Below are 24145 nucleotides of genomic sequence, written 5' to 3' on the forward strand. Positions count from 1 at the left end.
AGGGCAGAATATCTGCTACCTAAGGTTCACAACTGAAGTTCCACAACAAAGAGTTCCAAAAATACCAAACTACAACCAAGCATAGTAGTGGTGCTTCAACATAGAATCATAGAATAGTTAGGGTTGGAAAGGACCTTAAGATCATCTAGTTCCAACATCTCAAGGTTTATGACAGTTCTATCAACTCTGACAACATACAATTTCCAAATTCTGTTTCTCTGACTTTAAGCATTTGTGGCAAAAATATTAAGCAGTTTCCTAACACTGAAGACTAAGCCAGGACTGCAATCTTCAGCCTAGACTAAAGCAAAACACCAGTCATGGTGTGCCTCAGAACTTCCTGCACAATCAGTGGTGTCCTTGGGTCCCTAACTAGGGACCCTGTAACAAGTTTCCACATGTGCACACCCCATCTTCTCACTTGGGCCTGGCCCTCAAACATACTTCAAGTGGACCAACCCAGAACTAGTTGTAGCTTAAGCACAGGGTACACCTCCACTTGCATTAAATACATTTATTGCAAACATCTTTACACAAAAATAGGTTCTCTCTAGGCCATTCACATGCAACTTAAAAGGTAAGAAGCAACTATCTATGACAATACACAACACACTTCAAGATACTTAATCTATACAGGTTTAATGTTTGCCACACTTGGTAGAATTATTACATCTTCGAGCTGCTCATCCACACACAGCTTGGTCAGCAACGTCTGCAGAGGGCTCAGGAGCCCGAGGTGTTGTTGCTGCCAAACCGCTGGTTGACGCTGTGCAGTAAGTGCTTGGGGAGGCAATTCCAGGAACTGGCCAGCATCTCCTTAAAACAAATGACTGCTTCGAGGCACAGCCTTGGGAGAGGGAAGACACAGCCACAGTTAGTGTGACCAAGGGCTGCAAGGTAAGCTCATTCTTTACAGCTGTTTAATGAGGGCTTGTTCTTATCATTAGTGCCACATGTGTGCTGCTGAAAGACATCCTGCTCTGCCTGCTCCTAACTGGCTGCTGTCCTTTCAGCATGCTTTAGAGGAAGAAATCTTTTTTAAGTAAGTATTGTAGGAATGCAAGAAACAGGCAGTAATCCTGCGCTACCTGGCTTGGATGGAGACAGGACAGTTTAATGTTGAAGTCTTGCTTTCTTACTCTCCCGGTTTCAGCTGGGATAGAGTTAATTTTCTTCCTAGTAGCTGGTGCAGTGCTGTGTTTTGGCTTTAGTTTGAGAATAATGCTGGATAATGCTCCATCCCTGGCAGTGTTCATGGCCAGGTTGGATGAAGCCTTGGGTGACATGGTTTAGTGGGAGGTGTCCCTGCCCATGGCAGGGGGGCTTGGAACTAGATGATCTTAAGGTCCTTTCCAGCTCTAACTATTCTGTGATAACACACCAAGGTTTTAGTTGTTGATAAATAATGCTTACCCTGATCATGGACTTTTCAGTTTCTCATGTTCTGCCAGTGAGGGGGGAACATGAGAAGCTGGGAGGGAGCAGAGACAGCACACCTGACACAACCTGTGGGTTTTACATTCTTCCAATTCTCCCATCCCACCCAGGACGGGGGTAAAGGGGAGGGTGTGAGCAAACAGCTGCATGGTACTGAGCTGCTGGCTAGGTTTAAACCGTGACACTTACCTTACAAGAGATCTTGGTTGTAGGGAAAACACAAGTATTTCATTACTGTGAGCCTGGGGGTGGGAGGGAGAGAAACAGTTTGGTTATGTGGATTCACATCACTACAGCAGGAGCCAAAACAGATGAGGCTCACACAAACAGACCCTGGAAAGGGAGGCAATGGGGCATGCAGTGGGCTTTACACAGATCACAAAGGCAGCAGACAAGCTGAGTGCAGAACTGCTCACTGCTATATGGGAAGATAAAGGCACTAGGGGAACTACAGGTGAATAAAAAAACATATCTAGGCTGCCTCATACAGACAGCTGGAGGAGAGTGGATGCACAAAGGGGCCAGAGTCAGACACTCTCCCTGTGCAGCTTCAACTTGTGCTGGGAGAGAATGGGAACACTGTGGGCAGTTTCCAAGTCCTCATGGAATTGCACAGAGGGACTTTAGAGACGGGGACTGTACTGGGCTCAGAAGTCAATGGTTTTGGCATTTTTAAATGGCTGTGCCTGCTCCCTGAATGCACATAAACCTATCGCGTGCCACAGCAGTGCTGCCAGCACAGGAGGAGGTGTTGCACCACTGCTGTTTGCCACCTGCCTACTCCAGCTGATGCACACTGGTACATACACTGCAAGGTGCTGGCACACTCATTCCCAGCCTCCCTCTCTAGCCAGCTGGTGTTTCCACGATCTCAGGACAGTCCCAGCCTGGCTTAAGAGTCCCCTTCTCTTCAGGCTGTTTCTCCCCCACCAGGCCTCTCTGCATGCAGCGCACTGAAGAAATTACCTTGGGAGGGGGTCCCTGAAAACACTCACATGAGAAGCACAGGGCAAAGCTGAAGATGTAGTTGGGAGGTAGGAGGGAAAGTAAGTCATGGTTTGTTTAAATAATGATGTGGTTGCTAGAAAAGCAGAAAAACATTTTCCTTTCAAGCTCCGTTTATGCACTTTTGTCAGTCCTCACAAGATCATGCGGCTGACTGCAAGCCTTTTACACTTGGTGCTGTGGTAAGACTGCAGCTCCTGCGGGCAAAACCAGGCTGCACAGGAAGGAAAAGCTCAAAATAAACTTACAGCTTTTGAATGGGCAAGTAAGTTGTTCGCACAGCCCCCAAAGATGATCACCTCTCCCTCTTCGCTTGCACAAGCAGTATGCCACAACCTAGAAACAGAGGTCAGGACTGCATTAAGGCAAAAATCAACCCCACCCAACAATGCCTGCGTAGGATTTGTAGTTAAAGTTAACACGTGAGGTTGCCCTTCCACCAGTGCACCGGAGACGTGACTAATTCAACAGGAGTTTATGTTTGGAGAAGGAACAGTGGTCAGCAAAACACGGGTTATATAACGTGTTCTGGTTTGAGCTGGGCTGTGACGCTCAGCAGCATGTGCCTGCCAGTGCAGGCATGCATGACAGCAATGGTCCTGTGGCTTCTACAGGATGGCTGCGATGAGCTGCTGGTGCAAACTTCATTTTCATGTCCCACTTGAGCCAGAAGACAGAGCGAGCAGGATCAGTCAGATTTTGTAATGCTCTCCTAAGACTTGGGGAAAGAGCTAATTTTGTACATATGCTCAGTAACAACACGGCACCATCCCACTGTTCCAAAGAGGGGAAGGGCAGGTGTGGGGGCAGCAGCTCAACCTTGTTACTGTCCAGGAAAACAGACCCTCCTCATCCCTGCCAGCAGCCAGAGCAAGGCCAAAGCAGGCAGACCAGGAAGTGTCAGTGCTTTAACCCAGTTAACCTTGATCAGAACACTTCCTCAAACCTTCACAGTAACTCACATGACGTGAGTGTTTTCCATGCCACATATGTGCATCACAGTAAGTTTGATGGTTTTAAACTGCAGGTCATCATCTCTCATTTACTCAGCAGGAAGACAAAAACATCCTGGGCATGCACAGGATTAGTCTCTAACAAGGATGCTAAAAATAATGACACCTGCCCATGTCCAGTTTGCAGGCAGAGCAAGAACACACGGGTTCCAGTTAGATGGAACAACTCAGAGGCCTTGGCAGCAGAGATTAGCCCCTAAATCCCTTTGTTTCTTGCTACTGCACAAACACTGAGCTACACACTACTGCCAGCACCAGCCCTATAGCAGTATTCATCTTGTATTTTATGTGCACAAAATACAACCTGCATACAACCAACATACCTGCACTTCTGGGGCAGATACAAGCATTAGTATTGTGTTGTTAAGAACAATGAGTGCTGTGAAAAGGAACATGTGTCCTCTCTTTGACAGCCAACATTACATGCTTCCTCACTCTCTTTCAGTAAGTTTCCAGGGGATTGTCTACTGTACCTTGGTTTTTCAGAGTAGTTATGCTCAAACTGTACCCACTCATTCTTGCTGATGCAGTATATCCAAGCATCACCTGAAAACAAGCAAAACCCCAAACACAAACAGCATTCTGTTAGTTCTTTCATGTTTGCGGCAAGTAACATGTACTCTGGTGCAACACAGTCCATTTTTGTTCTTAAAGAACAAAAGACAGTATTTTAGGAAAAAACATACAAAATAGTGGGCTACCTGTTTGAAAACAGGCGCTTAATAGTGGTTTATGGGAGAGAAGTCAGAAGGGAAAACAGAGAACTGTAAAGCTCTTACTAACAGTAATTTGCATTAGATACAATTTTAGAGCAGATGAATTCCTATATATAATAATGTTTCAGCACACTCAGTGACTCCTGCTCTGTGAAATGAACTGTTGACAGCAAGGAGCTGGATCACAAGTGGATGTGAGGAATTCAGCAAGAATTCAAGGTGACAAGGCAGTAATTCAGCTACTGTGCACAACTGCTCACATACACAAAGACAACACAAAATCCTTTTGGAACAACTTACTTAACGGCTGCTTGTCAGTGGTGAATCCTCCAAAGAGAAAGAGGTGATCCGAGGAAATTGGTGTTAAAGAATGCCATGATCGGCCAACTGGGCAAATGCCTTGTGTGATTCTGCATTTAATAAAAGCACCATAAATTACATATATGTGCTACAATAAAATACTGCTGCTCCTTTCTGCTCTGATTATGTTTCAGATATTTCAAGGATGCAGCTTCACACCATGCTCATGTTTTATGAGTTTAATGTCTTTAGATACAGTAAAAGAATTTTACCCCCATTAATACTTAAAAAAGCCTGACAGCCTCATCAGCAGGATCAGTTCTACCTGAGTTTATCACATTTAACTAGATTGATTAGAAGTGAGTAAAAATGGCACCTTCATGTTGCTTTACAAACAAATTAACTCAAGTTTTAGTACCTACATTTCATTCCACTCCCATGTATCCAAATTCAGATAGTAAAGATCGTTCATTCTGGATTCCTACAATAAAGCAGACCACAGCTGAAACACTGCTTACGTTTCAGTAACACATCAGTAACTGGGTTAGGGCTTACCCTGTATCTGCCACCAAACACATAGCCTCTGTTCCCAACTGTAGCACAGGCGTGAGCTGCTCGTGGTGATGGAGTTTTACCCTGGGAAAACAAAACATGAAATAAGAAGGTAAATTTATTTGATACATAAGAAAGAAAATGCCATTTCATCAGAAACCTGCAGTAGATGGAATCAAGAGGAGCTGGGCTGAAGAAACCCATCACATGCCATGCCAGGCACCCTGGGAGACAGCGGACAGCAGCAGACAGCAGCAGACAGCAGCAGACACGGAGGGCTCAGGCTCCTCTCAGGCTCCCTGGAGAGATCACCTGGCCATGGCGAGCAAGGCAAAGGAAGGTCTCAGAGCTCCACAACCAGCCACCCGAGGGATGAAAGGCTGAACTAAAGTCAGACATAAGGCCAAGAAGAGAGTGAAAAACCATCTAATAAGTCATTCTGTGTGCAGAAACTTGCTTTTTTTTTGATGGATGGAAGATCAGAAAACTCATGAGAAATGGGATTTTATTTTTCCTCTTTAAGTGTCGAGGTATTAATTTTGCTTTTGGAACAGGGTTCAGTCAGTCACAGTAACAGACTGTGAGAAAATGACACAATAAATCGCTACACAGTATTTTTCTTGAGTTACTTCTAAAATATTTGAGATCTGTAGATAGCAAGACAAAAGAATTCTTTGGTAATCTGAATGAGGAGTAACTTATCTCAAATTTAACTTCCTCCAATTCTATGGCAATGTCACTCCATTTGCCTGTTCCTGAACACTTCTGGGACACTTCAAATGGTGTATATTTGCAATTACAGGGTGTTTTGTTTCAACCACAATTCAGCTCCCATCTGTTGCAGACCGCCTGGATCAAGAGGAACCTGCAGATGAAGCACTCTACAGACAGACAGGAAAAGCCTCATGCTCACAGGCCCTTGTTCTCATGGGAGACTTCAACCACCCTGACATCTGTTGGAAGGACGGTACTGCCCGGCACAAGCAATCCAGGAGGTTCCTCGATTGTGTGGAAGACAACTTCCTTCTGCAAGTAACAGAGGAGCCGAGAAGGAGAGGTGCCATGCTTGACCTCATGCTCACCAACAGGGAAGGGCTGGTTGGAAATGTGATGCTCCAGGGCAGCCTTGGATGCAGCGATCATGAGATGCTTGAATTTGAGATCCTCAGGACAGTGAGAAGAGTGTGCAGCAAGCTCACTGCCCTGGACTTCAAAAGAGCAGACTTTGGCCTCTTCAGGAACCTGCTTAGGAAGGTTCCATGGGATACAGCCCTAGAGGGCAGGGGGGCCCAAGACTCAAGGATCACCTGCTACAAGCTCAGGAGTGCTGCATCCCAACCAGAAGGAAGTGCAGCAGGAGGGCCAGGAGACCTCCTTGGATGGATAAGGAGCTGCTGAGAAAAATTTGAAGGAAAAAATAGGCTTATAAAAGGTGGAAGCAAGGACAGGTGGCCTGGGAAGAATACAAGGATGTCCAGGAAGCTAGGGGCCAGGTTAGGAAAGCTGAAGCCCAGTTAGAATTAAGCTTGGCTAGGGATGTTAAGGATAACGGGAAGGGATTCTGTACGTACGCAGCGAATAAAAAACAGACTAGGGACAACGCAGGCCCCTCAGGAAGCTCTCAGGAGAACTGGCTACCCTGTATTTGGAGAAGGCTGAGGTTCTGAATGACTTCTTTGCCTCGGTCTTCACTGGCAAAGGCTCTGACCAAACCACCCAAGTCTTGGAAGGCAGACGCAGGGACTGTGAGAATGAAGACCTTGGGCCCACTGTAGGAGAGGATCTGGTTCGAGACCAACATAAAAACCTGAACATACACAAGTCCATGGGACCTGATGAAATCCATCCGCGGGTCCTGAAGGAGCTGGCAAATGAAGTTGTGAAGCCGCTGGCCATCATATTTGAAAAATCCTGGCAGTCAGGTGAAGTTCCTGATGACTGGAAAAAGGGAAATATAACCCCCATTTTCAAGAAGGGGAAAATGGATGACCTGGGGAATTACAGACCAGTCAGTCTCACCTCTGTGCCTGGCAAAATCTTGGAGCAGATTCTCCTGGAAGGCATGCTAAGGCACATGAAAAACAACAAGGTGCTTGGTGACAGCCAGCATGGCTTCACTAAGGGGAAATCCTGCCTGACCAATGTGGTGGCCTTCTATGATGGGGCACAGAACTGATGGACAGGGTTAGAGCAGTTGATGTCATCTACCTGGACTTGTGTAAAGCGTTCGACACTCTCCCACACGACATCCTTGTCTCTAAATCGGAGAGACATCAATTTGATGGATGAACCACTCGGTGGATAAAGAACTGGCTGGATGGCCGCACACAAACAGTTGTGGTCAATGGCTCAATGTCCAGCTGGAGACCAGTAACGAGTGGTGTCCCTCAGGGATCGGCGTTGGGACCAGTCCTGTTCAACATCTTTGTTGGTGGCATGGACAGTGGGATTGAGTGCGCCCTCAGCAAGTTTGCCGATGACACCAAGCTGTGTGGTTCGGTTGATACCCTGGAGGGAAGGAATGCCATCCAGAGGGACCCTGACATGTTTGTGAGGTGGGCTGATGCCAACCTCATGAAGTTTAACCATGCCAAGTGCAAGGTCCTGCACCTGGGTGGGAGCAATCCCAGGCACAGCTACAGGTTGGGCAGAGAAGAGATTCAGAGCAGCCCTGCAGAGAAGGACTTGGGGGTGTTGGTCAATGAGAAACTGAACATGAGCAGGCTTCAGTGTGCGCTTGCAGCCCAGAAAGCCAACGGTATCCTGGGCTGCATCAAAAGGAGCGTGACCAGCAGGTTGAAGGAGGTGATTCTGCCCCTCTACTCTGCTCTCGTGAGACCTCACCTGGAGTACTGTGTGCAGTTCTGGTGTCCTCAACGTAAAAAGGATATGGAACTGCTGGAACAAGTCCAGAGAAGGGCCATGAGGATGATCAGGGGACTGGAGCACCTCCCATATGAAGACAGGCTGAGGAAGTTGGGGCTGTTCTCAGCACCTCCTGTCTGAACACAGGCTGGAAAGTTCTCAGCCTGGAGAAGAGAAGGCTGTATGGAGACCTTTTAGTAGCCTTCCAGTATCTGAAGGGGGCCTATAGGGATGCTGGGGAGGGACTCTTCATTAGGGACTGTAGTGATAGGACAGGGGGTAATGGCTTAAAACTGAAACAGGGGAAGTTTAAATTGGATATAAGGAAGAAGTTCTTTACTGTTAGGGTGGTGAGGCACTGGAATGGGTTGCCCAGGGAGACTGCGAATGCTCCATCCCTGGCAGTGCTCAAGACGAGGTTGGACAAAGCCTTGGGTGACATGGTTTAGCGGGAGGTATCCCTGCCCATGGCAGGGGGTTGGAACTAGATGATCTTAAGGTCCTTTCCAACCCTAACTATTCTATGATTCTATGATTCTGTGAAATGTACCAAACCATCACATTACAATGAGGACGTCAGGAAACAACACACTTCATTTTCTTGAGCTCCCTGCAAGCACAATACCACTGAAGCATGAAAGCAAGCAAGTCAACAGGAAAAAAGATGAAGAGAGACATATAAAAATAAAAGGCAAGTTTGGAGAGAAGATCTAGGTAAAAAAAAATGGTTTAAATTAAGTCTAAATGGCCTCAAGAATCATAGACTCACAGAATGGTTTGGGTTGGAAAGGACCTTAAAGCTCATCCAGTTCCAACCCCTGCCACAGGCAGGGACACCTGCCACTAGACCAGGTTGCTCCAAGCCCTGTCCAACCTGGCCCTGAACACTGCCAGGGATGCAGCAGCCACAGCTTCCCTGGGCAACCTGTGCCAGCACTTCACCACCCTCACAGGGAAGAACTTCTGCCTAATATGTAACCTAAATCTCCCCTCTGTCAATTTAAAGCCATTCACCCCTGTCGTATCCCTAAACGTCAGAAGTCCCTCTCCAGACTTCGAGTTGGCCCTTTTAGGTAACGGAAGGCTGCTTCTCTTCTCCAAGGTGAACAACCCCAGCTCTCTCAGCTCGTCTCTACAGGAGAGATGCTCCAGCCCTCTGAGCATGTTCAGGAATACTGAATAGGCAGCACGTGATTTTTATTTTGAGAGGATGTTTCCAATGCTAGTTCTACCAACAGTGTTTCAAACACTTTCTTAACATCCCTTCCCCTACAAGCACGTTACATGTAACACTGCAAACACTGGCTGATGGCACCTCACCCAGTCCATACTCAGGAAAGAAATGAACAGTCCCACAGCGCTGACAAGATATCAAGGTATATATATATATATATATATATTATATATATACTTACATATGTAAAAAAATAATTCCCTTAATTACAGAATTAAGATAACTTGCTCAGGAAGCACAAGAAGGAAAGAGAGCCCTAGTCACAGAGTCCTAAGCTTCATCTCCTGTTTGGATCAGACAGACTGCAGGTCTCAGGAGGCAAACCAGTGCAGCATGAGCCAGCAGTGCTGCTTCCCACCAGCCATGGCAAGTGGCCTGTGATTCATCCCATGGAAAAAACACACTGAGCAAGCATCACTGAGACAAGATCAGCTCCACATGGCCTGCTTGTGGAGTTGTCAGACGTCTCATGACACAATAAGGTGGACTTGGCAGTCCTAGTGTAAAGGTTGGACTTGATGATCTTAAAGGTCTTTTCCAACCTAGTTGATTCTAGGATTTGATGACCTGCAAGGCATTTCTCACATTCTCCTGCTAGCTAGCACTATGTATTTCAGAGAGTTCTTCCATAGAATCACAGAATGGTTAGGGTTGGAAAGGACCATATAGTTCCAAACCCCCTGCCATCGGCAGGGATGCTTCACACTAGACCATGTCACCCAAGGCTCTGTCCAACCTGGCCTTCAACACTGCCAGGGATGGGGCAGTCACCACTTTTTTGGGCAACCTGTTCCAGTGCCTCACCAGCTTCTGGCATTCAGGGACTAGTTTATATTCCAAAGAAGGCAGGATCGCAGAGCACCTGACAAGTAAATATTCGGCAGTTAACACACGGGCAACCTGTCAACACAGCTGCAGGGTGGAAGAGGAAAGCAGGAGAAATATATTTTGAGATGAACAGGTAATCACATCTTCCAAATAATGCCAGGGAGATATAGACTAGAGACAGTACCCCCACAATGAGATACAACAGGTTAAGACAGCTTCACACTGCATTTGTAGCCCAAAGTCGTTGTGGCTGGGACAGGCCACTACAAACCCTGCACAGCTACATGAAGAGACCATTTTATCAGCATGCTGCTCTCACTTGACACAAATTAAAGCAGTGAACCTAGGCCTAGCAGAGCTGTGCTTATTTTCACAGGATACTGCAAGAGATAAGGCGCAGAATGCTCTGACGAGTTGTAAGACTTAACTAATACAAGATTAATGATTACCGTAGTTATAGGCTGGCTCCAAGTAAAAGTTTCAGTGTCCAAAACATGCACGTGGTCGTTCCACCCTCTAGGAAGACCTGAATTCTTTAAAAATATTAAATAAGCAACAAGTTTTAATAAGCACTAATTAAATATTAAAGTTTAAATAGAAATTATTTCCAGGTTTACCTACCCAAAAAGAGGTTTCATCGAATTCAAAAGTTCCCCGTTGTTTCCCTTCAGGAAAGTAACCATAGCCTCCAAAAAATATTAGCCTGCAACAAAACATGAATCCAATTAGAAATGCTACTACATCTGTTGCTACAAGTTAAAAGTTCTGTAAAGGTTGTGCTCTAAGAGAAGACAGGAAAACCAGGGAAGCTCCTTTAGCTTCATTACTTCCAGTATGTCTGCCACGTAGGTTTTCCAGGTGTGGGGCCCTGTTTCTTGCCTAATCGACCCTACCACCCACAATAAATCCCTTTACAGCTGTTTCCCCGGCCTCAGGCTTCCAAGCTTTGCTCTGGTTCCAAACATGTGAAGCTACCAGGCCTGCTGGCTGGTTTCTGATCTTCAGCCAGGGCTCCCACACAGCAACTACAGGGGTTTATTACTGTTGCTTCCCAACTGCACCCTTTCCAAGCTCTCTGCCCATATTCCCTAAACCCACAGTGTTCACAGACACCCCTCATAAGAAGCAAAGGGAAAGCATTACACTTAGGCATGGTCACTGTGGAGATGTGTGCTTGGCAGGGCAGGGCTGGAGTAGGTAACATCCACAGCAACTCATCTAACACATTTCTTGTTTTGTGCAACCAGCACAAAATGCACTGAATTAAGCATGTGCATTGCTGAAAGAGCCACATGCAATTTTGAGATAAAGATGGCTTCCTGCTCTTCAATCATCAGAGAAATGCAAGCTGTCCTGTAAGACGCAACCAAAAGACTGCACCCTGTGTGACATGGGAAATCCTAGAACAGGATTCTGTGAAGAGTAATTATTCCAGATGCAATTGCCAAGAGGAATGATGCTGATACAAGGCAGTGACTTTAAAGCAATGTACTGAGAATGTGCTGTGGAAGATTTGCTGGGAAAAGCCTACAGTTTGGACTGTGACTCACACAGAGACTCTGCAGCTTACACGTACCCAAACTGGGAGTGAGGTTTTTTGTGTATTAACCATTAAAGGATGCAACAGTTTAAAGAGGCTGGTCGGGGAAGAAATCCAGGATCTTCCTGGAGCATGTGCTGCAGACAAGTGCTTCTGCAGCTCTTGCTCACACAAAGACATGACAGTGACAAAACTGAGAGCAATTAAAAGCAACCACGCATGCAAGTACAGCTGTGATGACTTTGCTAGTGGAGCCTTACTTGTTTTTGTAAACCCAAACGCCAAGTTTGTCCTTTGAAGAAGGGGGTACCCCCTGACACTCTACTCTGACCCACTGCAGCACTTTGTCCGTGGATCTGGAATTTAACATGTAGAACTGTGGAAAACAGAAAGAATTTTTTTTTACACACACAGTTAGCTTAAAGCTTTAATCTGATTGATGTTAAAATACTAACTTTTAATTAGCATGTACTGGTATATAATTATATAAATTAAAAGTTCTTTTCCTAGCTGCACAGAGCACTGATAACATTTGGAACAAAATATGGATCCAAAACCCCTTATCTTTTCGCAGACTCAAGCCCCCAACACTTCATAGAAGTAACAGGGCTATGGACATCGGGTTTTACCATCCAAAACCGGACATGGGATACAATGAACATGTGTACAAAGTAGCACTTGTCTTACAATTACAAAATCTGGTTAAAAAAAATGTGGTTTTAATTGTATCATCTCTGCGTGTTACATCATTTTACGTGGAGCAAAATAGCTGATATAAAATACATATATAAAATAACTGAAATGTAAGAATATGACAGCAGGAAGGAAGCAAGTCACACTTTCTAAATGTAGCTTGTTTCAGACTGTTTGCAGGCACTGCATCAAGCTACTTTCAGTTTATATTTAAGAGCAAGGCCAGAACTATTTAATTTAAACCACACTTCTAGAACATCAGAAAATATTATCAGAGACTCCAGAGAATAACATTTCAAACTACAGACCAGTTACAGATCACTGCCTGATACTATTTTGTTGAACTTTGGAAATTCCCATCTTTCAAAAGAAGTAAACTCAAAAATGCCAATGCAATACAGTTTATAGTGTGAATTGCACAAGAACAACTGCAATCAAAATAACTAGTAGGTCATGGTACTTCTTCAGCAGTGTAAAGCTACCAGAGTACAATCCTCATGAAATGATGCACAGCTGAAGGCTGACCTGTTATACAAACGTCATATTATCTGACCAGAGAAGTTAATACACTGAAATGATAAAAGTCAGCCAGTTAATCACCTGCATGGAAAATAAAATAAATCCAAGCAGTTAGTACTGTTTTTTTAAATCAAAACCTCTTAGGCAACCACAAAAAGAATACAGCTTCTATTAGTTTACATCTGGGGAAGCTGCTGACAGGATGAGAAGGCTCGTTATCTGCCTCCAAGAACTAGAGATACCGCCAGTAGATGAAACTATCATGCTGCAGAAGCCAGGGAGGACAGTGACTGGATATATGCTCAGCATCCCCTGCTATTAACATTTAAGCTCTACAACAAGACCCAACTGTCCAGTCATTTGGTAAAAAATGTTTCCGTTGTTAAGATTATAAATTTCTTGCTTTGGATGGATTTTAACTAACTGAAAAGGCCACCTCTGTTTGGAAAAAAAATGGGAACAAAAGCTAATGAGGAGGAGCTTACTTGTGAGGAGGGGTTTATCTTTAAATAACTCACCTTGTTTGTATTGCCACGTGCGTGATGTCCTCCAAAGAGGTACACCACTCTGTCTACACACACGGCACAACTTCCAGACATGGAAGGAGGAACATCTCCCTCTGTTTTACTCTTCTTCCTAGAAGAACAGTTTAAAATATTTTACCTGATAAAAACAAACAGCAATCATTTTATCTGGGGGGAATTTTTATAACACTACCAGTATGTTTTTAGTTACAGTAGGACACTGCAGACCACTTAGTTCTGAGTTCTTCGCAGACAATTCCCAACACTGACCTAGTATGATGAAGGAGGTGGGAAAAGGCAATGTAATTACTACATGTTTTGTGGGGGAGGAGCTCCAACTGCCCCGTTCAGGGCTTTGGTATGCCTTGCACATTCAAAATCCCCCAAAAGATTCTCAGGCAAAGAGGATGCCCCTGTTCAAACTGAAAGTTTCCATTTTGCTACTGGATTTTTAATGTTTGTAAACATGGTAACCACAAAGATAAACTTCCAGCCCCTATCCCAGGCTCTTCCTAACCACAACGAGAACTGGAAGCACTGCTGAAACCATGTGCTGCAAAGCACAGAGGGGACTTGGCTTTACAGATCAAGGCCCTGGTTAGCTATGGAACTGGGGCACTGGATTCCCTTTTCTCACTCTATCAGGCATGCAAGTTTCACACAACTTTCAGGCTCCCAATGATCTAAGCTGACACAGTAGTTTTTTTGGCTGCATCAACATTTGAAAACATGTATTAAAATCTAAGGTGTTTTTTTTTTTCCTCCTTAAAAGGACAAAAAAATAAATAACTCAATATGGATTCCCTCACCAATATACCACTGTAATCAAAAGTGGTACAAATGCCACTTTCAGGTACTATCCCAGGCACCCCGAAACACTTCACACTGTTGAACACCCTGTCCAAGCTGCCTCTCCTACTTCACCCCATGAAAAACGTGTTGCTTTACACATTTATACAACTATTTTACAGGTGGGAACAAACTGATCAGGGAATTCTCTCTGTTCAGGCCCTCAGCATGCTTTCTATACTGATTTAAGAATTTATCCTTCTTTTTTTTCCCCCCATATAATCAACAATTAAATGAATTATTTACTGTACCATCTTCCAGTTTCCATGTTGTAGATCCATATTTCATCTCTAGGCAGATAGAAGTCATAAAATCCCCTAACTTGGGCATTCTGCAGAACACACCAGAAAAGCAACATCAGAGGAATGCCTGACATACTGAATTACAGATCCCTGTGAATGTTTACACCCTCTCAGAGATCTAATCACAGAACAGAAAGCAACAGGAGCAGTGCCTGCCGCATTTCTGTACCTCTCACCTGAACAGCAGCCCTTGGAGAGCAGGTATTAGTATGTTTTAGCTTCTGCTGTGGAACAGATAAGCTCCCACCAGAGCCAGAGACTAAGGTAAATGGAAGTTAAATCTCCTTTTCATAGCCCAAACAGGATAACTAAGGTGTATAAATGAGCTACAATTCCCTTTTTAATTCTCCCACCCCCTGTATGACACCACCAGAATACACCAAAGCTTGGTCTTGAGCTACCAATTTATTTGCCAAATTAATTGATAATTCATCTTCATTTGTGTCAAAATCATAAAATGACTTAATTCTGCTTGCAGTACATGCACACCCATCATGATAAACAACCGACCTGTGAGCACTAACATGCAATATACAGTTGTGCAGATAATGCTGTAAATAAAAGCACCACTTTGCATGGTGTGCATTTCAAATCAGACAGCATTCCCTTCTTTTCATTCCCTTCTTGAGGTTCAGCAAGGCAAAGTGCTGGGTCCTGCATCTGGGCCACAACAACCCCATGCCACACTACGGGCAGGGGGAAGAGTGGCTGGAAAGCTGCTTGGTGGAAAAGGACCTAAGGGTCCTCACTGATGGCCACTGAAAATAATCCAGCTTCTGCCCAGGTGGCCAAGAAGGCCCCAGCAGCATTCTGGCCTGTATCAAATAGTGTGGCCAGCAGGGCCAGGGAAGTGATTGTCTCCCTGTACTTGGCACTGGTGAGGCTGCATTTCAAGCACTGTGTTCAGCTCTTGGCCCCTCACTACAAGACAGACATTGAGGTGCTGGAGCATGTCCAGAAAAGGGTAACAAAGCTGGTGAAGGCTCCAGAGCACAAGTCTGATGAAGAATGGTTGAGGGAAGTAGGGTTGTTTAGCCTTAGGGAGAAGAGAAGGCTCAGGGGGGACCTTACTGCTCTCTAGAACTACCTGAAAGGAGGTTGTAGTGAGGTGGGGGTTGGTTTATTCTCCCAAGTAACAAGCAATAAGACAAGAAGTAACAGCCTCAATCTGTGCCAGGGGAGGTTTAAATTGGATAATAGGAAACATTTCTTCACAGAGTACGTAACCAGGCATTGGAACAGGCTGCTCAGGGCAGTGGTGCCATCACCATCCCTAGAAGAGTTCAAAAACTGTGTAGATGAGGTACTCAGTGATACGATTTAGTGGTAGTCTTGGCAGTCCTGGGGCAACGGTTGGACTTGATGATCTTAAAGGTCTTTTCCAACCAAGTTGATTCCATGATTCTTCCAACAGACATGTGAGTTGACAAAGGCAAACAACACCCTTCATTCCACCTAAGTTAACCATTTGCCAAGATCTACATTTAACATGATTTATTTCAGTATTTCAAACTCTTAAATGTCATATTCTAATTTGTTAACTGGAGCTTTTCTTCTCCAGGGGAGAGATAATTTTACAGTCACTCCCAAACTAATGGGAGATAATGACCAGCACTGTGGGTGGTAGGCGGCTTACAGCATACCTTATAGCCTCCCCAGACATACATGCAGCGCCCATCAGTGACTGCCACGTGCCCACTGCGCTCAGCGGGGCTGTCGTTCTCCAGCTGCTCAAAGCTGTCCTCAGCTGGAGCTGGAAGCTCTTCATCTGCCTGCAGGTCTTCGTTATCATCAGCCATCTCGATGCAGTGCTATGGGCACAGAATAACGCATAATATGGGGCTCTAAAAGTCATCAGGGGAAACCACTAGAGGAAAAAAGGTAAACTACACACTGCTGTTTCTTTCACAGTGATGTTTTGGTGGAAGAAGTTATCCTACAGGTCAAGAAAGTTTCAGATGGGGATTCCTCAGCTGTGTGTAATTTATAATAGTTTCAGTTGCCAATTTGAGCCAAGGTCTCTATCTGTTTTTAAAAACACACTTATCTATAAATTCATTAGTCAATAACAAAAAAACTCAACCAACCCACACTCGAATAAACTTGAAATATGGTTTTCACAAAAGTGAAAACTCCTGCAGCATTTCAGACAAAGTCCTTTAGGGCTGCTTCAGCCAAGTGTCCCACACCCACGTCTTCCCACAGCTGTTGAACGCAGGTCATATTACCTACGCTGAAAAAAAACCCAACACAAAACAAAGGCCCGTGGTCGAAATCATGCCAGCATGCAGAAGACCAAACACAGAGCGTCCTGGAAAGACAATAAGCTATGTGCACTCAGCCTGTGGCTGCTGAGCACTGTGCAGCTTAGGGGCAAAAGCAGCCGCCACGCCAGGGCTCTGGCACGTGAGGAGCCCCAGGGCCACACTGTCATCAGGTTGCCGGTAATTCAGAGCCCCAGCTGTGGGAGGAATCAAGCCAGGAGATGCTGGTCATCCCTGCCAGGTCATCCTGGGAGCTGCCTGCATGCTCAACCTGCAATGGAGCAGGGGGATCCCTGAAAAGCCAGTCATCTTCCACTTATGAGCCACTCTCAAGTGCCTGTCTGTTTTAGCTTTCCTGCAGCTGTGAGCTCAAACCATCATCACACAAAGATTTTCAGGCAGAGATCAAAAGGCCGGGGAAGCTGGACAGCCCAAAGGAATGGTTTTGTTCAACCAGGCAAAGCAAGAGAAGTGGAAAGGCCTTTAATGAGACTATCAAGCCCCACACTCGCACAAAATCCTCGACACCTACACTGCTCCCGACCGATTTTCATTTAATTTGAACCGCTCTGATGATGGAGACACTGCACCACCCTCGGTAGTTTATTTCTGAGCTTTAATTACGGTTTAAATTAGAAAGCCTTAGCCACACCTCAATGAAATCCGTCTGCTTCAAGTTAGCCGGATTTTTACTGCATCCTCCCCAGCGATCAGCATTGCCTATTTTTCACTTTTTATCTTTTAACAACCTAAGACACACGGGACAACTGCCCGCTTCTAACCATTTTTTTGTCCCGTACTTGAAACGCTTCTCACAAGCCACTGCAGCTGCCCCCGGCTACCCACGACAGCCCGGCAGGCCAGATCTCCGCGGTCTCCTGCGGCAGTCCGGATACACGTTACATGTCGGGACATAGCCGTAACACAGGACCCGACCCGATCAGCAGCCCCGCCGCGCCCAGCAATGCGCCACCACCGCACTTAGCAGACCCGTTAACAGCCTTCCAGCCCTTGTCGCTTACTGCCGAGGTTTGAGCCCCCCCCGCCCCACAGCCCGCTGCCGCCTTGCCGAGCCGCCTCCCCTCTCATCCCCATCCCCATCCCCATCCCGATCCCGGGCCCTACCGCGGCGGGACACGGGCTGCTTGCAGGCAGGACGACGCCGCCACCCGCTCCTTCCCTCCCACTTCACCTCAGCGGGGCCGCGCAGCGTCAACATCCGCCGCTGCCGGCCGCTTCCGGCAACGCCACGCAGGCGTCGACGCGGCCGGGGCCCTGTCGCGGGGCTTGTGTAGCGCGGCCGCCAGCTCCGCTCGCTCACAGGCGGAGCTCGAGCACGTCTGCAGCCGGGACTCGAGGCACCGCGGTGCTGCGCGGCTCGTCAGCGGGACGGTAACCCCCAGCCTGCGGCGGAAGATGGCAGGGGTGGGGCCCGTCCGCCGCGCCTACCCCCCGGGAGCAACAGCGAGTGGCGTAGTGCTTTGTCAAGAGAAATTAACCGAGCGATAAATCCTCTGTTAAAATAAGTCACAGAAGGAATACCAAAGTTCAGCACATATAAAATTACAGCTGTGCTACAGTACCCAGTCACAACAGTCCCCTTTACAAATTTGTTTCAAAAACCCCCTCTCCTCAGTGCAGGCTGTAAAAACTTCAGACACTAACCAAAACTGGTCCTGGTTCAACTCTCTATAAAATTTTAATGATTGTGCTCCTGTTAACTAAATAGTTGAAACAAAAATAGCAAGTAATACATATGCTCTTTTTAAACAATAAATAAGCATTTTTTAAACAAGAATGAAATAGAAACTTTACACATCCAAAATACAATATACAACCTATTTTAAAAATGACTCAATTACAGAAAGAGTAAAACCATGTTACAAACTGCATGTAAGCTTTCCTATGTGACAGACAATGCTGCACGTTGCAACTTCAAGTTCCACAGTTAAACTTACTGATTTTTCTACTTGGAGCAAGACGTCTGGCTCCACCATTTGACTGGATGGTCATGTAACAGAGTTGGGTGGAATCGAACAATACAATTTGGTTGTGTTAGGAAATGAGTTACCTTTTTCAAGCCTGACGACGAGTCTTCCAAAGGTACTATGTTCAACGAACTTTCTCTCTTCAGAAAGGCTGATGCGATAAGGCTGTCATAAAGTTTTAGTCTTAAGCTTTATTTTATCCAACTGAAAACATTTTGTGTCATGTCTCCTTCAAAAAGAACAAGTTGCATGGACTGTCTCATTAAGACCATGACAGCAGAAGTTAACAATATATACAAACAAAGTTTTATCAAGTTCCTATAATGCAGAAAATGAACGAGATTTCCATAAAAAGGATTGCTTTGTTCTCAAACTTCACTTAGAAACTCAGCTTAACATACAGTTGTTCTGTAGCTTTAGTAAAGTTCACCAACAAAAGACCTTGCTGTATGCCATGAATAAACCCAAGTGTTCAACAGTTTTATTGCCAGTGTTCATGTGGTGCTGAGTTGACTCTGTCTCTCAGTCTCAGCTTTTTTCTCTTGCCGGTGGTTAACTGCAGCCCAGAAGGTTATTTTTTTCAGCACTTGCTGCAGAAGTTTGGATGGCAAGTATGGTATTTGGTTCTTTAGGAGAGTTGTGTTTTTACCAATGCAGTCAAGACACAACCTGAAGAAGGAAAACAAAAGAAAAAAAAAAGGAGGAAAAAAATAGATTTAAGTAAATTGTCTATAGCCTAAAGGCAAAAAAGTAACATATAATAAAAGCTTATCATGTTTGCTGCACATGTTGTGCCTGCATGTGCAGGAGAGTATAATGCACCAGTATTTAACCTGCTATGGATCACTTTATGTGGCATGTTTCAAATATTACTAGGATAATTTCGTATTTTACCTGTCGATGTAGGATTACACAGTTAAAACCCACATGTAGAAGCACCGTGCCATAACGATTTACACAATTCCATGTGCCAATGGCCTCAACTCACCTGAGAAGTGAGTAAGGTTGAGTCTGAAATATCAACAAGTCACTGCAGTGACCCTGAGCAAGGGAAAAAAGAACCATTAAAATGAGGAATGGCTTATCTCAAACATTGCTGTTTTCTACATTAATGTAACATTTATGACCACATGCATAATTTAAAATGGTTAATATATATATAATTATTTATAAATAATCTGAATAATAAATTCCTTTTTATGAGCCTAACAAGAGCAAGAAAAAAAAACAACCCTCCTAAATTACTTTCCAAGAACACCTGAGATCGTATCTCTCACCATCACATATCAATGAACCCCATATCATCACCAGTATTGTTTTATATACATTTTTATAATCATAATGATAGGATTTCATTATTTGTTTTACTGACTGTGTCCATGAAATGCAAGTCATCCTTGCTTCCACCAAACACCATCACTTCTCCTTCTTTTCCAAGGCAGGCTGTATGCCACAATCTAGAAATAAAATTAGAAATAGAATTAGTGACCAAGTGACAACAAGCAGTTGTATGTTGTCAGCAAAACAAATGTTAAAACTAAATTCTTTTAAGGGTTTTGGAAAAGCATTAAGTTTACTTGTATATTAACCTCTTCACCTCACATAGACTGTCCTCCATTCTTCACATTTAAGTTGCTTTTGAAAAGACTTTTGCTATAATGGTATCGGTTCCTTTTTTGCAATAAGGATGAAGGTTCCTTTTAACTAAAATGGAAAGGCCACTTTTTTTTAAATCCTATGATTCCATTACTTAAAATTTTAAGATTCTTCTGTCTGAGTGCTTAAGTAATGGATTTTACAACCTGCTCTGTGAGCCTGCAGAAACAATACCTGTTCTTTATTGGCCTTCATTTTTCTTATGGAAGAATGGAGAGTAAGTGCTGAGTGCTAAGTAGAGTAAGCGATTATGAGCATTGCTCTCTTCTGTTTGGCCATTTATTTTCACTGAGTGTGGTGGGATTCAGTATCTCTGAGGTTCCCACTCCTTTGTCAAATAGCACTGAAAGGGTAAATTGATTCAAAACTTATATGGGCAGAAGAGGCAGTCATGCATGTGCTAAGCACAATAATGGAATTCTAACTTCTTAGGGAACCAAGACAAAGCCTGTATTGCATAGTATTTACCTCTTCAGAGGTAAAAAATAATACCATATAGCATAATATTACTAATTTTTTTAGGAATATAAAAGGAGAGAGCAATATGGCTATCCATCTCATGATATTTCTGAGGAATTTTATTACATTTCTTACAGACCAATATATTTTTGTCTTTGACTCTTCTGATACGTATAGTTATATATACTGTGTGTTATTTATCACTACTTCAAGAAAATGTTACAGTGGAAAAATTTTAGAAAACAAAACTATACAAAAGAAGCTTTTGCCAAGAACAGCTTTTGTTGTCCTTTTTCTTGTAAGATTATTTCTATTTCTTTATTTCATAACTACAGTTGTTAATGGCTATAAGACTGGGGGGGGTTCAGTACTGACTCTTAACCCAAACATTAAGATGAGAACTTCAGAACATGGGTTATCCTGTTCCAGGTTTTAAGATTCCCCCAAAGTTTCCTGGGGATCATTACTGTGTCAATTACTTTCATCATGCCCACATGAAAATTGTGTTGTGAATATAAAAGCACATGGTATAAAAAAAAAACCCAAACAAAACCAAGCCCACACCTGACTTGAATAATTTTGCTTTAACAAAGATTCTGCTACTTCAGCAGCTACACCTTACTAGATTTACTTTTTATTATTAGCAAATCAAAATCTATAATTTTTCTACTAGCATATCACTACTGAAGTAAGTATCGCCAGATGATTATCACCACAGAGCTCTGGCCCTTTAAACCTACTTAACCACAATAATATGCACCAGAACTTTCACACAAAAGTAAACATTCTCATTTTCTTACTCCATTCATATCAGTAATTATTCACCATCTTCCTTAGGCTAAACTGTATCCCACCTTTTCTCTTCCTCATACCTGTAGATAGGTCTGTCTCTGCCTTATCTGCATTACAAAATCTCTCGCCTGGATTTCGTCACCGAAGAACACTGGGAAGCTTTTCCCGCCTTGACTCTGTTGACATCCTAGCTTGCAACCTGGGGCTTTTTCTACAGACTGACATCTCTCCTCTCACAGCTACTCTAACTTAGCACCTAAACATTCTAACAAAACATGTTAATTATACAGATGCTGAACTGATGTAACCTTTTTACACAGCTCTTCTAACTATAATAGCAGAATTACATTGTAATGAAATCACTGGGAATCCAAGTTAAACATACAATTTGCTCTGTATTTTAACCTGGCATGCAAAATGTTAGCTGAAGTACAATTAATGGACAGAAAGGAAAAGAAAATATTTTCTACCAATACAGAATCACATATCTATAACCTGGAAGACAATTTTTTAAAAGTTACTAAAAATGAAAGTTGAAGGAAATTAACCTTTACAGAAGGAGGGACTCAATTCTGAATAAGCATCAGGAAAATACACTAATGCATATATGACATACTGTGCATTGCTATAAAACAACAGAAATATACAAAAGAAGTACATATATATGTATTATTGCCAGTGCATTTTACATCCTGTTGTAAAGTCATACGAGTGATAGAACTGACCTAAACCTTTTTCAGCTGCAGAAATCCCATGTAAGTATAGGGCTACCATTATGGTACAAGTACGTACTTCACACTCAAACTAGTTCAACAGAGAAAGAGGCTTTTGGTATGGCCTCTTTTATCCATGTTTCTAGGACTTCCTGAGAAATGTTTTAAGTACTTTTTAAATATTTATTTTTTCAAAAAGGAGAGGGAGGTTATTTACTTCAATAAACAATTAGGTCAATGAAAGAGAACTCTCCTTAGCCTACAACAAAGTGCATACCAATACCCTGAGGTGGTGGAGAATCACAGAACACGTTTGGACTTGAGGGAGTTCTGAGACTCTTGTCAGCATGTCATCCAAAAGTTCTCTTCCCTTTGGAGAGTCTAGGCTGCATGTGTAGTACAGTCTCCAGCAAATTTAGTGGTGTCAACCTCAGGAACCCTCTTTGGTGCTTCTGCTGCAGCAAGGAAGGTGGCTTGTTCAATAGCCTCTCTGCCAGCACAGCCAAGTGACAGTTCCACTTTGCAGCCTAGCATGGGATCTGCCCTTGAATTGCCTGAAAACCACCTGGGGTTCAAGAGTCACAGGTTCCCAACATCCAGCCCTACTGCCAGAGGTTATTCCAGCTTAATTGCAGAGCAAAAGCTGAGCTGGAGCTCTCTGAGCTACTGCCTGCAGAAAAAGCACATTCAAGCCCTTCCTGATCCTTTTCATGATGCACTAGTAAAAAAAAAAAAAAAAAAAAAAAAAAATCACACAAATCCACTTCAGCAGTTAACTTTTACAAGACCATCCATACAAAAAACTGAACACAAGGAAAGGTATGATCCTTGAGTGCTAATGATGCACTTTCTTATTTAAGGCAGTCATTAGTCCATCTATCACTTTCGTAATTGTAAAAAGACAGAAAATATTCAGTGAAGCTAAGATATACGTTTATTTGGGCTTGAAAGAGTCTGAAATATAAGAAAGCAGAAAACTTGGTTTAACAGTGCTGTTATATTTAAAAGACAGCCTAGAATAAGATAAAACAGGGAAAAAATGAATTGAGGTAAAGGTATTTCAGTAATATAAAAGCAGAATGTAAGGCAGGCAGCATGCAAATGCCAAACCACAACTGTACACTATGCTAAAAAAAGTTTTTATAAAATTGTGCTGAGTACCTGGTGAACGAATGTGTAGAATGAACTCCATGAAAAACTGAGTATTTACTATCTACAGCAAATCAATTCAATAGTATTTATGTTATAAATACAGAGAAGGTTTTAAACACTGTGTTACAAAATAGTCTGTGTTCTGACAGAGCAAGCATCTATTTTCAGTGGCAGCTTCAACATGAAATTTGCTTTCTTTAGTCAAAAAGAATTAATAGCAGTCTTAAACTAGAGAGGGAAGAGGCACAGAGCCTGGAAGAGACAGTATTATGGTTCATACTGGCAACACACATTCTAGGACTTGGTCATTCTGGTTGGCAGTTAAGACCTTGAAAAATTATAAAAGTCCACAGTCACTTAATGTGCTGTTTAGTACTAAATTCAGTTTTGCAAAGCTGTAATCATAATTAGGTGCTCCTGCTCAGGGCAAAAAACCAACCAACCAACCACAAACAAACTAGTTATTTTATAATACTTTTGAACCCTGAAAGGTGTATCAACACTTTCATGGTTTTCTCCCCCATGTTTCTAATAATGTATCAACATTAATCAGCCTCTATTATTCACATAAGTTATTAATTCCTCAAAGTTACGTGATTACATATTCTTGTATAAAAAGAATTTGGCTATAGAACATCAGGTTAGTTGGACACCCAGATCCCTCATCATAAAAAAAATAAAAATATCTTTTAGTTCAAGTAAACACAGACTATAACAAATACAGAAAGTAATAACATTGTATCA

General features: G+C 43.4%; 2 protein-coding genes across 5 annotated transcripts in view; both read right to left on the bottom strand.

Annotated features, from left to right (window-relative positions):
- Positions 1 to 499: 499 nt before the first annotated feature.
- On the bottom strand, positions 500 to 17911 carry KLHDC2 (kelch domain containing 2). 2 transcript variants are annotated; one of them, XM_057403826.1, is made up of 14 exons: positions 17767 to 17911; positions 16021 to 16188; positions 14327 to 14406; positions 13221 to 13338; positions 11751 to 11866; positions 10572 to 10653; positions 10400 to 10483; positions 5027 to 5107; positions 4894 to 4952; positions 4472 to 4581; positions 3929 to 4001; positions 2691 to 2778; positions 1627 to 1679; positions 500 to 847 (listed from the first exon to the last, which is right to left on the bottom strand). In XM_057403826.1, exons 2-14 carry the CDS (start codon positions 16174 to 16176, stop codon positions 724 to 726), a joined length of 1224 nt encoding a protein of 407 aa, XP_057259809.1. In that variant the 5' UTR covers positions 16177 to 16188; positions 17767 to 17911; the 3' UTR covers positions 500 to 723. The 2 variants fall into 2 exon arrangements, with proteins under 2 accessions (XP_057259809.1, XP_057259810.1); XM_057403827.1 differs by lacking the exon at positions 16021 to 16188 and having other exon boundaries at positions 17767 to 17854.
- A 404-nt stretch (positions 17912 to 18315) lies between these two features.
- Positions 18316 to 24145, bottom strand: part of KLHDC1 (kelch domain containing 1) — a 31081-nt gene continuing 25251 nt past the window's right edge. For 2 of the 3 annotated variants that reach the window (XM_057403829.1, XM_057403828.1), the window contains 3 exons: positions 20002 to 20086; positions 19618 to 19670; positions 18316 to 19298 (listed from right to left, as the gene is read on the bottom strand). In XM_057403829.1, the coding sequence (XP_057259812.1) occupies positions 19124 to 19298; positions 19618 to 19670; positions 20002 to 20086 (313 nt within the window). In that variant the 3' untranslated portion in view covers positions 18316 to 19123. Of the gene's footprint in view, positions 19299 to 19617; positions 19671 to 20001; positions 20087 to 21616; positions 21802 to 24145 lie in introns of those variants that run through there. The other variant, XR_008971504.1, reaches the window with a different exon arrangement.

The sequence above is a fragment of the Pezoporus wallicus genome, unplaced genomic scaffold (assembly GCF_028554395.1).
Source record: "Pezoporus wallicus isolate ANWC-B61680 ecotype Strahan unplaced genomic scaffold, APGP_CSIRO_Pwel_v1 contig_7227, whole genome shotgun sequence".
Classification (NCBI taxonomy): domain Eukaryota; kingdom Metazoa; phylum Chordata; class Aves; order Psittaciformes; family Psittacidae; genus Pezoporus; species Pezoporus wallicus.